Source organism: Dicentrarchus labrax, unplaced genomic scaffold (assembly GCF_905237075.1).
Source record: "Dicentrarchus labrax unplaced genomic scaffold, dlabrax2021, whole genome shotgun sequence".
In the NCBI taxonomy this organism is placed as follows: Eukaryota; Metazoa; Chordata; class Actinopteri; family Moronidae; genus Dicentrarchus; species Dicentrarchus labrax.
In genome coordinates this window covers 11,939,240-11,954,647 of record NW_026136707.1, presented here as the reverse complement: position 1 = coordinate 11,954,647, position 15,408 = coordinate 11,939,240, and the positions used below count along the sequence as shown (strand labels likewise).

Genomic DNA, 15,408 nt, shown 5'->3' with positions numbered 1-15,408 from the left:
TTTACAACAAGAAATATTACTGTCTAAATATTATTTATTAACAGTCACCTCAAAAAGAGACTCTGGCCCAGGGTCCTTGGGCCCCTGTGCTATACGGGCTTTTTGGCTGCTCTACAGTTCTGGGAATAGACAAGGAGATACTAGTGGACCCAATGTTGTGCTTTTACTATCAGATTTTTTTTACTTACTTATTCTTTTTACAAGCTTTGGTGGAAGTGCTGTACTTCAGAACAAGTCCATGGTATTTGAACTGGAGTATTTCCATTATATTATACTTTATACTACTACACTACACTGATGCAAATATGATCAGTTTAAAAAAAATCATAAATTAACTATACAACAGTATATAAAAAAGTGCATTTTGCTGCTCCTAAGATAATACAGGTGTACATTGCACACTTCAAGTACATTCAAGTTACTAAAATCAATCTAGTGCTTGACAATTGAATAGCTCTGCTCTTGCATTAACAAACAAAATGCCTGCATCCAAGCTGTTCCTTAATTTTTTTAAAGTTATTTATTGGGCCTTTTTCATGGCTTTATTGGATAGGACAGCTGAAGATCGACAGCTAATATATATATATATATATATATATATATATATATATTTTACACAATAAAAGTATAAAATAACAATTAATAATTATAAAATAGTAATCTTGTTGGTCTTACCACTGTCTGGAGGGAGTTTCACGGTTCATGAAAGCTTTGTGAGTAACAGGAGCCATATGACAGCTGACAGTAAAGATAAGATCAATAAAGCTCAACATAGCAGATACCGATGTCTTCATCAACGCCGATACCGGTCGGTGAGATTGGATTGGGACATCAATAGTGCTTTTACTTCAGTTAATATTTAAACTGAGGATTTTTACTTGTAGTTGAGTACATGTTGTTTTTCTACTTTTACCTAAGTTGAGAGTAGAATAGTTTTTCCTCCACTGCCAGTTTGAAGAACATAGTTGATAAAGTTATATACATGTATGTTAAATTGTTATTGATGACAATTTATGTTATTGGAAAAGAATATTTATTTAAGTTAAATTCAAAGTTAGTCAAATTTTGACAAGGTACTGCATACATACAACCCCCTTTTTAAAAACAAAGTTTGTTCACATTTAATTTTTATGCTTTAAATCCAGACTGAATTATGGTCAGACAAACAATTCTTACATTTCCTTTAAGTTACAACAAATGTGAGTGAACTCTTTAACCTAGCCAGCAAAATGATTTGCATTGTGACGCAAAGTTACAAATACAACATATGACCCACATCCAAATGTGTTTTCACTCTTTGTCATGTTGTTGAATAAAAATAAATAACAGATTGAATAGAATATTCATGCGACACCGACCCAGTAAAGCAAGATTCTGTGTGTTCAAATGCAGGTCATCTCTTTTTAGGGGCCTCCGCTTTAGGCTCTTCCTGCTTAGGGGCCTCTGCCTTTGGTTCCTCTTGCTTGGGGGCCTCTGCCTTTGGCTCCTCTTGCTTGGGGGCCTCTGCCTTTGGCTCCTCTTGCTTGGGGGCCTCTGCCTTTGGCTCCTCTTGCTTGGGGGCCTCTGCCTTTGGCTCCTCTTGCTTAGGGGCCTCTGCTTTTGGCTCCTCTTGCTTAGGGGCCTCTGCCTTTGGTTCCTCTTGCTTAGGGGCCTCTGCCTTTGGTTCCTCTTGCTTAGGGGCCTCTGCTTTAGGCTCTTCCACTTTCACTTCATTGCCGCACAACTGACTTTAAGACAAAGTTAAACAATAGAAAGGAAGTGAATGCATTGATTTCATTATGCACAGATCTCATCATTTTTAAAAGTCCGGTAAAGTAGTAACCATACCTTGCTGCTTGTAATGATTGTGTCTTCACAAAGTCACACACAGAGCTCCGTGCTGCTAGTTGCACTTTCAGTGATTCCTCTTCTGCTTTCCAGCTGGCCTTCTCCTTATCGTTTGCAGCTGTAAGTATCATAATGTGGCACAAGGAATTCACAAGTGTTTCAAAAATTAAGAGCCATCAACTCAAAGTCTCATTTTTCAACTGAAGGAGAAATCATTTAAAATGCATCATGCAAATGAGACAAAGAAACTTTGTCTTTGTCTCTTGACAATCAGCACCTACCTTGTTGACTATTGAATTCTGTCTCTACTGTTGCCAGCTGATCTCTTGCAGATTTCTGCAAGTGGAAAATAGAATCTCATCAACACAAACCAGAGTTTGTTGGACAACCTTTCTCCACACATGCGCGTGCACACACACACACACACACACACACACACACACACACACACACACTCTGATATCCTACATATCTTCAACTTCCTTCCAATATTTGAAAATTTCTGTCATAATATCAATTGGATCACACAACACAGTTTTGGCATCAGTGTTAAAGTATACAAGTATGATGATACACTTCATATTCTTGGCTGCACAATTTCATTATTCCCTCTCTTTGGGGTGATGTTCTGTTTAGATTCTCTGAGGAATTACCACAAACCACTGTGAAGCCCCAAGATAAACTTTATAAAGACAGTTATCGACGGGCAGAGAATACATGAGAGCAATAGGTATGTAAATGCAAATTACTGTTGGCAGTCCTACTTGACACCACAGCAGAGGAACATTTGTTTTGCTGGTGCATATGTTTATGCATTTATTGCCGCTTTAAGAAATTTAGTGTTTCAAAGTATGAGTTGAAATAAATACATTTTAGTACAGTAGCACTAGGGGCAGAGACAGGAGAGGACAGATCTTATATGATTTTTCTAAAAGAATATTTTTTAAAGCAACATCCACTGCGATATCGTTTTGTGGCAGTTGGGGAAATGATTGTGTAGTAAAATAAGAAACTTTAGACTAAAGCCTACCATGTATATACTGTAAGCAGACACAGTAGATTAATTTACATCATTTAAACAAATAGTTTTCAAATAAAAAAGGTGTTCTGTTGCTGGAGTTTAGTGGCACCTGTAAGGCCTACAGTCTGGCAGATGCAATGATGTGTTTTTCCCCACAATTCAGTTGCTCTTCCTCAGAAAGAGACTACATTATAAAATAATATACCAATGTCTATGAAAAGACAGAAATGCACATTTTAAAAAGAAAATGTAATGTTTCAGTTGTGAAGCATGTCATTGTTTAAGCGGACACTCTTCTTTCACGTGTTTCCACTATTCTCTTAAGTTTAGTTTTCTCCTCACCTGCTCTCCCTGGCAGATGTCCACCTCACCCTTCGCCTTTTCTTCGTTCATGCCGACTTTGTTCACTTCTTCCTCCATCGCATTGTGCTCGCTCTTTGTCTTCTCAAGCAGGTTCTGCATCCTTGCCTTCTCGCTCTCATACTCTCTCAGCACATCGTAGGTCACCCGGAGCTTGATATCCTCAAACTTGTTTAATCTGTTTTCTTTGTCGTACTCCTTTTTGCGTAATTTCATGAGCCCCACCAAAGCCACCGACACGACTAAAGTCAGAGGTAGGATCACTTGCACCTTCATGTTTTTCCAACCGTGCTGCGAGCCTTCTTTGTGTGAGATATTTGCCCTTGGTGTGGGTAGCTATATTTCCTCCAACAGGTGTCACAGCACAGTTCCTTTAAACGTCCATGCAGCATTCAGTCAGTCAGGGAGTCATCGGCCTGGACGCGGAGCTGCTTTGCGCGTCGCCCTGGTTACACCTCTCTGCGTTTCTTAAAGGCAATCAGGCCAGGAGGCTGACTCACCTGTGCTCGTGGACTGAACTGAACCGAAAACACGCCCTCTCTTCCCACATAACTTCTGGGAGAAACAGGTTTGCCCTGCCTACACCTGTGCTGTCCTTCTCACCAGCAATTCAAGTATGACTGGAGATAATACGCTAACGTGTCTTTGTGTTGATCTTTGTGTTGACAGAGAGGACAAACTGGATCTCTTATGACAGTGACACATATTTGTGCAGTGTGATTATATCATTTTAACACTGTAAAACTAGAATTCATTTAGTTTGATCCTGAATACGAGGTTGCATTTATGTTAGGTAGCCTATTCAAGGGAAGCCACATGATCATGATGCAAATCCACTCAATGTGTTTGTACAATTGCGTGCCGACTACAGGAGGAAAAGGCTGGGGCTGTCACGCCCAGCTTGTTGAACAGGTAGAGCAGGTAACAATTACAATGCCCACAGTCAGACCTTGACAGAGCTGGAGGAGACACGGGTGGAGAGATACCCGGGATGAACAGCAAGTGATCGGCGGCAGCAGTCTCCACCAGTTAGTCCCTCTCTGATCCGGTCTTGCCTCGTATCAGCCACGATGAAGGTCGCGATCGTTTTAGTCGGCCTGAGTGTGGCGCTGATGGTTGTAATGATTTTCCAGGCCGTGCGCCAGGAGCTGAGCCTGCGCCATTTGAAAACCCGCATGGGGGAGAACTCGGCGGAGGTCAAGAAGAAAGAGGAAGCCATCATGGAGGTGAAAAACAAAATCAAGGACATGAGGGACACGCTGACGTCCGTCAACACCAAGTTGGATGAGCTGAAGAAGAAGAAGGCAGAAAGTGAAACGTCAGCGGGGGAACTTGGTAAAAGTCTGCAGACCTGTAACACGGAAAAGGCAAGAGTCACAGTTATGTCTACTATGCACTGCAGCACATCATACAATAGCATTATTCACAGGGTAGTATCACTTTCAGGACGCACATGATGTCCAATATTGACTGACTGAACTTGTCCCTCAGTATCCTGTTGCATCCAAATATTTGATTTTATGTTCTGAACCCTCTTTGTTCCTCCTCATTCATGCATGTAACAACTGTTAAATACTTTTCACCTGTGACCCAATTAGGCAGACGCTGTGAAGAAGAAGGAAGATATGGCCTCTGCTATAACTAAACTCCATGGTAAGCTTTTTTGTTTCACCTCTTTTCTGGTGATGTCAGTTCTGGGCAGATGGTGTATTTCTGTACACTAATATTGGCCGATCCAAAACTGATCCAGACAGGAGAATGTGACAAACGATGTTTCTCTACACAAGACAAACTGCACATGGGTTCAGTCACTGATCTGCACACTGCTTATCCAAACTGATATAACTAGCAACTGACATTAACATTTTTGTGCTTTTATATTTGTTTTCCACCTAAAATCACTAATTTCTGTTGTATTCAATATGGCAATGTTCATTTTGTATGCTCTCTGTTTCTGTTATACTCTAATTTCCTCAGCTGATCACGAAGTGCTCAAAAAGAAGGCTGAGGAGGACATTCAGAGCTTGAAACAACAGATTTTGGATCGAGATAAAGCTATTTGTGCCTTTGTGGATACAACCAAGGAAGAAGCACGGTAAGATTTGAAACTCCTTCTTTCATCCTCGATAGGAAGGGTCAGCTAGAGTTGTCCAGAACATCAGAGAGCCCTAGGCCTCTCCATTTCAACTGTACAAACTCTTTAGAGCTGGACCACACAATAGAGTCATGGCTGTAAGAGTAAAGACGCAAGGCAAACGTATCAGATCAGGACAAAATTAACATTATATATTTTCTTGTCTTAATTTTGCAGGAAGCTGTGTGGAATCCCTGAAGCTTCAAAATAAAAGCACTCAGCATTGACTGTGAGCTTTTTAAAAATGGGCCATACATACAATGACACATTTTATAATATTACTGATGTAGTAACAGATCTGCTTGTTTATTGTTAGAAAATAAAAACTGTTTAAAAATAAAACTCCATACATCCAATGGACAAATGCATAGGATTGGGGGAAATAATTTTATATAATTTTGTAATATTATTTTGTTGTTTGGTTATATCTAGCTCTGCCTTTTGCCACTGCAAAACACTTTAATACTTGTAATTACAGCCTTTATGAAAAAATTTACTTGGTCATCTGGTACTGCCAAAATAACTTCCCCTGATTGAACCAGTAAACCTACATTGCACCTGAACCAGCATGCCTGAGGTGTATGTATGTTTTTGCCCTGCCGCCCTGATGAGACCTGACTGACTGTTATGCATTCAGAAAGTACATGTGCGTCTGTTTACTAACTGAGACCTGAGATGGCTGTGTGGAAGAATTTGTAAACCAGCCTAGTGAATTAAATGGAACAATGAAATTGAAACATGAAAATATCACTTAATGTCACGTGTTGGATCGAGGAAAGGGTTAGGCCAAAACCAACATGCTAAACTGAGCTGGAAGATGAACATAATGTGCACTCATTTATGATGCATTATATCAATCTATCATCTATTAGTTCAGTAGCACGTCCCTCTACCTCCCCCTAGTGAAGAACCAAGGATTAAGAACGACAACCTCACTTCATTTTTCAGTCGTGATTATGAGCTAAGCTACTTAATATGCAAAGTGTATCTTCCATTTCCTGTTCTACCTCCTCGATGAATACTGTTTTGGGGAAGCCAGGCTGTCTGGTTTGAGTCTGAGCCCTCAAATTTGGCCTCCAGCGTGCTACAAAATGGTAGATACTATTCTGGGAAATGGCATGACAAATAACTTGTGTAACTTCAAATGAACAACAAACCAAGTGACTTCTGTGGTTGAATCTGTCTTGCTCAATTTAACACCTCTTTATAAGGCAAGTGTGCTGAAGTGAACTGGAAAACCAGTCTTAATTTAACTTAAGTGGTGTTTAGTGATACTGCGTCTTTAATGAATGTAAGTGCACTGAGCAATCAGTTTGTGTTAAACTGTAGCAAGACTTGCAATTAACTTAAATGTATTTGAAGAGCATGAAATTGCATAAATAAAAGAAGAAATGAATAAAATAAACATTTATTGTAGTAGATTCCCAGAGGATGCTATTAATTTGTTTTGTTGCTGCTGCCCCTTTGTGTCTTAAGGTCACAGCTGATGAACATTTTATGAAAATGTAGTTGTGTGTGTTGTTTAGTAAGCTATAAGAGTCATAAGTCATTCAAATATTTTAAAAGGCTTAGGTTTATTATCATGAAATCAATTTTTCTTGAAGAGAATTATTCAACATACAACCTTTTGTGTATAACTGTATTTCACTAATCTAATAGTATATTTATTTTATGGTACATTTTGTTTAAATTGTACTTGCTTTGCAACTTAGTTTGTCCCAATTGGTAACACACATTTCTCTATTCCTATAACATCATGCCTTTAATCATACATCATACAAAAGACCAATAGGATCAGGTGCATACAAAAAGAAACTCAGAAAAAACAAATCAAAACAGATATGAGACTGAAAATACGACAATACCCACCTATTGGTTTCAATTTCAAATCGTTGTCTTAAGAGTTCACTGGATTTTTACACCACATTTAAAATTGATTTATTTTGCTTGAGGAGTTTTGGGAAGTTAAAACACAGCCTTTGTTATAGTATCATAAATTACTATTGCCAATAAAATCATATTTAAGCAAACGTGTACAGCCACTGCTTGAGTCACATACCTACTATAGAAATACTTTATTAAACCCCTGGGGGGAAATGTGTTTGTTACAGTTGGTCAAGATGCTCATACAATGTTAAAGAATAGAACAAATAACTGGATTACAGTATCTAACACACACTATATCTATATCTATATATCTATATATCTATATATATATATATATGAAAATGTGTGTGTGTATATATAGCTATTTACATATAAGTTAAAAGTAAAAAACAAAAATAGAAATATAAAAAGACCCTAAGTATATATATTATTATTATTATTATTATTATACAATAAATGACAATATATAGACAGAAGTTAAAGAATAAAGTCCTAATTGAGTTGAATATTTTGATATTTCTTAAGTTTATACGTTAAACAATGTGGAACTAGTTAAGTGATATAATAATAAAGGGTTTTGTGTGTGTGTATATACACACATATGTGTACAGAGCTGATGTAATTATATGCTGTACACTACAGAGTCGGCTCTGGGTGTAGCTATCACCAATCACAGTGCGAGGTTCAAGTCACGTGAACACCTCATGCCGGAAGTTTACATTGGCTGAGCTGATGACACATGAAAGTCACCGGTAAAAAACCCAGCAGGGCGTGTTTTCATTTTATAAGACAGCTAAACGTGACATATGTTTAACGTGTTTACGGTATATCATAACGCAGCTCAGTGTTCAGAACAACGATAGTATTGTTACGGCGCTAGCTTCCGTTAGCTAGCAACATCAGTCGTCGTTATTAGTTTGTCTCCAGTTTGTCTAAAAGCTAACAAAAGAGAAACACCAGTTCTTCCACAATCCTCGTCCTCTGAAGCAGTGTACAGATGGCAAGAAGTCTCGGTCGAATATTCAATGGCTTGCAACGCCTCGGCTCGGTCTCCCCCATACAGACTCAGCTCCGCTACCCGTCTACCAGCGTCTACCAGCCGGTCAGACGACGCTCTGTGCTGGTAGGTCCAATCAAAGTGCTTGAAATGAGTGGTGGGCTCGTTTTGAGTGGGGTTTTTTTTTTTTTTCCACCTGTGTGTCCTGTAAACTCAGTCTCTTTCCAGATGTTTCTCAGTCCAGTGGCTGGGTTTGGTGAGTGTTGAATGCATTCCGGTGCAAACACTGGAGATGAGACGAAAATTTAAAAAAAGTTAAGGTTGTAAAAAAAAAAAAAAAAGCCATTTATTTATTATATTTATCAATCTAATTTTAGTCTTTTTATATAATTGTAATGGATGGAAGAGGTGGGCAACGTACATACAACTCTATACCACTTAATATGTCATTTTATGAGAGGTATTAAAGGTCCAGCAGTGTGTAACATGCTGATAGGATGACCTATTGTCAGAAATGGTGTACAAGCCACTAGATGCCTATAAATCCTACACACTGCTCTTTTTATTGAACTATACACCGATCAGCCATAACGTTATGAGGTGGGTGGGATATATCAGGCAGCAGGTGAACATTTTGTTCTCAGAGTTGATGTGTTAGAAGCAGAAAAATGGGCAGCGTGAGGATTGGAGCGACTGTGACAAGGGCCACATTGTGATGGCTAGACGACTGGGTCAGAGCATCTCCAAAAACTGCAGCTCTTGTGGGGTGTTCCCGGTCTGCAGAGGTCAGTACCTATCAAAAGTGGTCCAAGGGAGGAAAAGAAAAGTCTTTTCTGAAACACTGAAAACTACAACTACACAAACAGAGAGTGAAATAAATACCTCTCTGACAGTGAGATGAATAATAAACATCTGTACCTCTGTTGCCTTAAAATGGAGCCAGGAAGCAAACCTTCTACACATCAGTGGCTGCATATGTTTTTGTATTTCTCTCTTCAGCAGGCGGTGCCATCGTTCCTTTCCCCCAAGCCCCGGGACTTCAGCCTGCCTAACCCCTCATGGGGCTCAGAACTGATGCAGTTGTACGAGCGTTACAACAGCCAGTGCGAGGTGGAGACGGAGGAAGGAGAGAAACAGGAGGGGCCATGGAAGAGAGTGCCGAGCTACAATCGCGCCCTGAAATATGCTCCATGTAAAGTTGCATACTGTGATAATGTTTGTCTGTCTTGTTCATGAAATAGAGTAAACATAGTGATGGGACAACTTTTTGGCAGTAATCAACCAAGTTGGCAAACCTTAAAGTGGCTATAATGTTGTGTAATGTGTCAAATCTCAATGCGAAAACAAAGTGAAAGGGGTTGATTGTAGTGATGAACCATCACCACCTTTTTGTCACATTTATTGTTTTACAATTTATTCAAATTTAATGCCTTGGATTGTGATTTGTGTTTGTAGAGGGGAACATTTTGACCTCTGGAGGGATGTAACACTGTAAATATTTAGTTTACATTTAGTAACATTAAATCTAATCTAAATAGTATGATACTAACCTTGCACCTATTTGTATTTATTGTGTTTGTTTCCTGGGATGGTCTGTTAGTTGCTGACATTTTATCTGTGTGTTTTTCCTCTTTTTCCCGTCAGGTGGAGTATACCTCAGTAAGATAATCCAGTCAAAAGCTCGTCTTTTTACCCGGAACATCAACGACCCGGGGGCAGCATTTGAGTATGTTTTGTTTATTAACAGGGAGGAGCAGAAGTGTGTGGGCATCTTCCAGGCTGGACACTTACTGGAGGGGCCACCAGGGTGAGAATACTGTGTACAGTGTGTGTGTGTGTTTGTGTACATATATATCTGTGCTTGTTGTATTTTAACATACTGTTCCTACTTAACTGTACTCCATACTGAAAACAACACAGTAATATTACCTTTAATGCATTTGCACATTTTATTGTTTTAAAGGTCCAGTGTGTACCATTTAGGAGGATTTATTAGCAGAAATGATATATAATATTCATTTTCACATCCATAGGGTTGTTTTAGGTATGATTTCATAAAAATAATGTTGTGTTTTACTTAGCTAAGAATGAGCCTTTTTTATCTACGAGGGAGCAGACAGCCGCCATGTTGATCCATGTTTCTAAAGTAGCCCTGAACGTACAAACCAAACACCGGCTCTATATAGGGCTTTTGCGTTTTTCACGAGTTTCGTGGCCACCTTTCCTACACGCTTGGAAGGCTGTGCTGCATTCAGATGGTTACAACTTCACTGCTAGATGCCACTAAATCCTACACACTGGTCCCAGCCTAGTTTGGGCTGCCAAGGTAGCCAAATGGGCACGAGCGTATCATATAAGGTCCATGGTTCTATTCTGGCCACGGACCTTTGTTACATGTCATCGCTTTCTCTGTCTCCCGTCATTTCAGCTTTCAAATAAAGGCCAAATGCCAAATTAGCTCATAAAATGGGCAAGTTTTACATCTTCAAACTTCACAAAACTATACTTTTAAACTTTGGATTTGATGCATGTGTTTCCAGACATGTCCACGGGGGGGCAATAGCCACTATGATAGATACTGTGACAGGGACTCACGCTTCTTTCCTCTCTGGACCGGTTGTGACTGCCAACCTCAACATCAACTACCGCAGGTACAGGAAGAATATTTTTTTCATAGACATGCAACAGTTAATTTGTTGTGTAAATAGATTTTTTTGTCATACATAGTCCAGCAGAATTAATGTTTGTAGCTTTGTTTAATTCAGCAACATGTAAGTGCTTTTTAATTGGTTAGTAGAATGATTTCTGTGTGTCCATAAGACCCTCTTTTCATTATTATACCTAAATGTTCATTTTATCATCTCATCTCAGTATAAGATACTTCAGCTATGAGTTTTTTTTTATGTAGAATATATTTTATTTTATTTTAGAGGAAAGAAAAAAATATATTTTGCCGTGTGCAGAGTTTATGGGAATATGATTTGTGCTGTTTCGTGGTTCAAAACTACATGTGCTCGTACATCAGGCAGTATAGTAGAAGTCTCACAAGTGTCAACCAGCTGTAGGTTGGTATAATGTGCACTGACAATGATTTAATGCACAGAAAATATTCAGTTCAGGGATCTATCTCTGTAGTTGTATCTAAACTAACATCTTCATAATGTATTATTATCATTCATGCTCAGTTTTCCCTAACAAACACTTTAATTTGTCCCAAGGCCAATCCCACTGGGTAGCACAGTGTTGATTGAATCCTCTCTGGATAAAAAAGAAGGCAGAAAATTATTTTTTTCATGCAAAGTGACCAGCACCGATGGCTCCAAAGTGCACACAGAAACAACAGGTAATATACATTTTTATACACACAACTAATTAGATGGGACATGTCAGTGTGAAAACTTGTGTTTGGTCGCATTTAACTGCTCTTTGACCTTCTGTATTGTCGCTGTCCTTTCTTCATGCAGTACTCTTCGTGTCGATCAGTGCCAGCCACCTACTACTGGGAGGATGACACTAAAACAGCCTACCACCTAACCAAACACAGTCAGTAAGCTGAGGCAAACAAGCGTGTGTGTGTGACTGTGCGAGTGTGTCAGTGGTTTGGAGTGTTTTTTGAGCAGTGTGTGCTACTTATTTTCCCGGTCATTTAAGAGACACATATGACATTGTTGACCTTTTATTACATCCTAATATTAATGCATATTTTGGGAGTATTGTTTTATGAAGTACCTTTACTTGACTACCTCTTCTTAGTGTTACTAACACATCAAAAGTACATATCTAAACAGTATTTATGAAACTGAATGTTGAAGGTATTTATTTTAATTGCAGTATTGATGGTTTTATTACACACAGTTCTTTCAGAAGTCAAAATGTACTGTACATGAATATTCTTTTTGACCTAATAAAGCCTTACCTGTTGGTATTGTATAAATTATAGAAATTAAAAAATTGAATTCTTTGTCGGGTTACTTTTCTGTGGTTTTTGCTAATGAACTTTTACATTTATTAATCCCCTGATCAAACTTGATATTTTAACTGCTAATATAACTAACAGCAAATAGTACATTTAATAAGGTTTAATTGACAGATACTGATATTGCTATATTAGATAATAGTCAAGATTTTGTACATATAAAGTACATTTGATTAATTATCCAAAGACAAATGCAGAATACCATGATGCTTTTTGTCTGTAATGTATACACTTAGAGGATGTATGGATTTTGTATTTATTTTTTTAACTCAATTTTAGTGCTCACTGATAAAAAATGCAGTCAAAGAGATGTGTATATATATATATTTCTTTTTTTCAATTTTTTTATTTTAGTTAACAAGCCTGACTTTCATTCTTCTTACTTACACATTTAAATTTAGATTTTCAGGTGTGGGTTGTTAACTGTTACCCCACCGTGTGGTGGATGTGGTTATATTTGAATATGAGGTGTGAATTTACATGCCATGAGAATATCATGACTTGCAGGGGTTCATGTTGTTCATAAGCTTGTTGGTGTCACATTCATTATCTCATTCACACTTTGAACATGTTTCTATAGTCAGTCAGAGATGACCACAGTATGCTTACACTGTCCACATCATAGAGATCTGTGCCGCTATGTCAGCTACTGTAGACCATACATCTACAAAAGTGCACTTATAACAGACAACTGAAAGCAGTAGGAGCACCATTTTGGGTTATACACATACTGTACTGACTTTATGTTGACAACACTAATGAGTTTGACTTTTTATATTGGACTATGGAACATCTGCATGTGAATGTAACAACATTTTTAGTGTAACACTGTTGTGCTTGACGTAGTGAGGAAAAAACAGACCTTGCTACTTCAGACAACTGGCACTCTACAGCTGTGGTATAAACATAAATGACATAAAAGAAGAATATGTGAGTTTCTTAAAGAGAGCCTTGTTTCATCCTGCAAATTTATATAATAATTTATGCATTTTTGTTATCTGACCAACTAGATTTTAATACTTCCGTCTTACTAACAACTCAGAGCAAAACTCTTAATTTTACCCAAGGTGTCAGATGACTGTACTGCACTTCTAGAGGCAGCAACATGTAATGTTGACATTCATCAAACACCGTAATTAATTCTGCTGTATTCAAGCAAGATGTAAAAAAAGGAGCTTAAAATGTATCTTATTGTTTCCTGTTGTTTTCAGTCACTGTTTATTGTATCAGGGAATTAATTTGGATAGAATCCACTGATGTACACTGTTGACATGCAGCTTCATGCATTTCTTAATATCACTACGTTTTTTTCTATGGCCAATAAGCTCTGAATAATCACTGAAATGAAGCTCATGAAGACAGCTCTTATTTAAGTCTTGAATATTATCTGGTGCTGCTTTGGTAGTAAATTATTGGTTACAAGTATAAAAACCTTGCACGCATCTAACTGCGTTTAACTTCAGTTGCCCAACAGTTTGGTCTGATGTGTGGTTTCTGAGTGTATGGCCTCATCGCAGTTCAGGCCTGGGGATCTTCTGAGGGCCCCTCACATCTTTAACCTCAGTAAAGTGCAAATGAACAGGACAAATGAACACCAGCAGTTTTTTTTTCTTTTTTCCCCCCCTGAAGAGTCATGTGGTCAAGTTGGGTTTGAGGAAGCGGGTGGGGGGCAGCGTGGGGGAAGTTGTTTTCAACTTTCAGTTAAAACCACCTGCAACAAGCTCTGTCCACTGTCACACTTCAAGGACAGATTTTTGCTTTAGATATCAGCCTGAAAGCACAACTTCCACTTGAAAAGACAACATAATAGCATATTTGACTTGTAGTCTTTTAACAAAGAATTCTGCAAAACAAAGTGGAGGCCCCTGACAGGATGGTGAAGTGTCTGTTAGTGACTTGACAGTGCACACTTTTAGCTTCGTGTCACCTTTGGCAGAAGAGTGTTGTCATCCTTAGTGGCATTACTGTCAGGATGCCAATGGGTCAATTTCTTTAACAAATATGTCTTAGTGCTGAGACGGTTATCAATTACTAATTTGACTGAAAATAAATCAAAATAAGAATGGTCATTAACAGCTTTCACCCTAAGAGGCATGCTGACTGTGGGACATAATAGCTGTGGAAGATTTTATTGATTATCATTAGATCTTTTACTTAAGTAAACATAGCAATACCAGGTACCGCTGCCAGGTTACAATTAAGTCAAAGTGTATTATTATCGTCAGCAAAGTAGTAAAAAGTAAAAGTACTCATTATACAGCAGAATGCCCCTGACAAAGTTATATTTTGTATTACATAAATACATAAACATTACATGATCTTGATGCTTTATGTAATTCTTGCACCTGCTTTTATTAATACTTTGTCCGTTGTGTGAATGTTACTTGTTTTCAGGCTTCTGTTGAAAAAGAGCTCTTTAACTCAACGAGACTGCCTGATTAAATAAAGATGAATAATGTAAGCAGAATTTGTAATGTTGTGGCAGGTTGAGGTGGAACAGATTTGTTGAGGACTACTTGTAGTTCTTTTTCCCCAGTAAAATATTGATCATGGCAGTTACTCCAGTTGTCAGACCAATGTATTGGAGTACAAAATACAATATTTTCCCCTGTGGTGTGGTGTAGTAGATCTATAAAGTAGCCTAGCTGAAAATGTAAATATTCAAGTAGCTACTTAGTTAAATTCCACCCACTGGTGTAGGCTATTCAGCATGTGTGTGTGGACCCAGTGTAAGCGCCATGTCTTAGAGGAGCATTTACCACAATGATGTAAACCGAGAAGACATATCGATTATTCATCGTTTTCTTTGTGTCTGCAACTGTTTCCCAACATCAGTTAAAATAAGACAAAGTATTATTAAAAAATAACCCCCCACCTCTGCATGTATTGCATGTCCACAGCCCTGCAGGTGGCCTGAACAAGCCACTAAAATGACCCCAGCACATATGAAGAAGGGCTTTTATGCGTGTTTCCCCATTTAGCATTATTGAAGGTAAAAGGCCAAACCTGTACTGGAATTAAATGTCTCCTCTATGCATTGTACTTTTTTTTTTTCTTTTTTTTTTTTTGATTAGTGTTGGCGGAAATTTGTGGAAGCAACACGGGATTATATTTCTCCACCGAGCACTACAAAGCAAAACCCGATCCGCTGCTATTACGTAACAGTCGGTGACATAACTCTCTCCAGCCTGGGACGGTCAGGGCGC

The 15,408-nt window shown here is 38.4% G+C and overlaps 3 protein-coding genes across 4 annotated transcripts; 2 read left to right on the top strand and 1 right to left on the bottom strand.

Moving 5' to 3' along the window:
• Nucleotides 1–1,010: 1,010 nt before the first annotated feature.
• Nucleotides 1,011–3,733, bottom strand: zgc:174935 (uncharacterized protein LOC796019 homolog). The gene is made up of 4 exons (XM_051406404.1): nucleotides 3,191–3,733; nucleotides 2,109–2,163; nucleotides 1,828–1,945; nucleotides 1,011–1,727 (listed from the first exon to the last, which is right to left on the bottom strand). Exons 1-4 carry the CDS (start codon nucleotides 3,482–3,484, stop codon nucleotides 1,394–1,396), a joined length of 801 nt encoding a protein of 266 aa, XP_051262364.1. The 5' UTR covers nucleotides 3,485–3,733; the 3' UTR covers nucleotides 1,011–1,393.
• A 394-nt stretch (nucleotides 3,734–4,127) lies between these two features.
• Nucleotides 4,128–6,763, top strand: si:dkey-87o1.2 (uncharacterized protein LOC796684 homolog). The gene is made up of 4 exons (XM_051406407.1): nucleotides 4,128–4,575; nucleotides 4,807–4,861; nucleotides 5,186–5,303; nucleotides 5,520–6,763. The coding sequence occupies exons 1-4, from the start codon at nucleotides 4,279–4,281 to the stop codon at nucleotides 5,551–5,553; spliced, it is 504 nt and encodes a 167-aa protein (XP_051262367.1). The 5' UTR covers nucleotides 4,128–4,278; the 3' UTR covers nucleotides 5,554–6,763.
• A 1,103-nt stretch (nucleotides 6,764–7,866) lies between these two features.
• On the top strand, nucleotides 7,867–12,187 carry them4 (thioesterase superfamily member 4). 2 transcript variants are annotated; one of them, XM_051406406.1, is made up of 6 exons: nucleotides 7,867–8,352; nucleotides 9,229–9,418; nucleotides 9,871–10,033; nucleotides 10,767–10,877; nucleotides 11,445–11,569; nucleotides 11,691–12,187. In XM_051406406.1, exons 1-6 carry the CDS (start codon nucleotides 8,227–8,229, stop codon nucleotides 11,735–11,737), a joined length of 762 nt encoding a protein of 253 aa, XP_051262366.1. In that variant the 5' UTR covers nucleotides 7,867–8,226; the 3' UTR covers nucleotides 11,738–12,187. The 2 variants fall into 2 exon arrangements, with proteins under 2 accessions (XP_051262366.1, XP_051262365.1); XM_051406405.1 differs by having other exon boundaries at nucleotides 7,882–8,352; nucleotides 9,226–9,418.
• The last annotated feature ends 3,221 nt before the right edge of the window (nucleotides 12,188–15,408 follow it).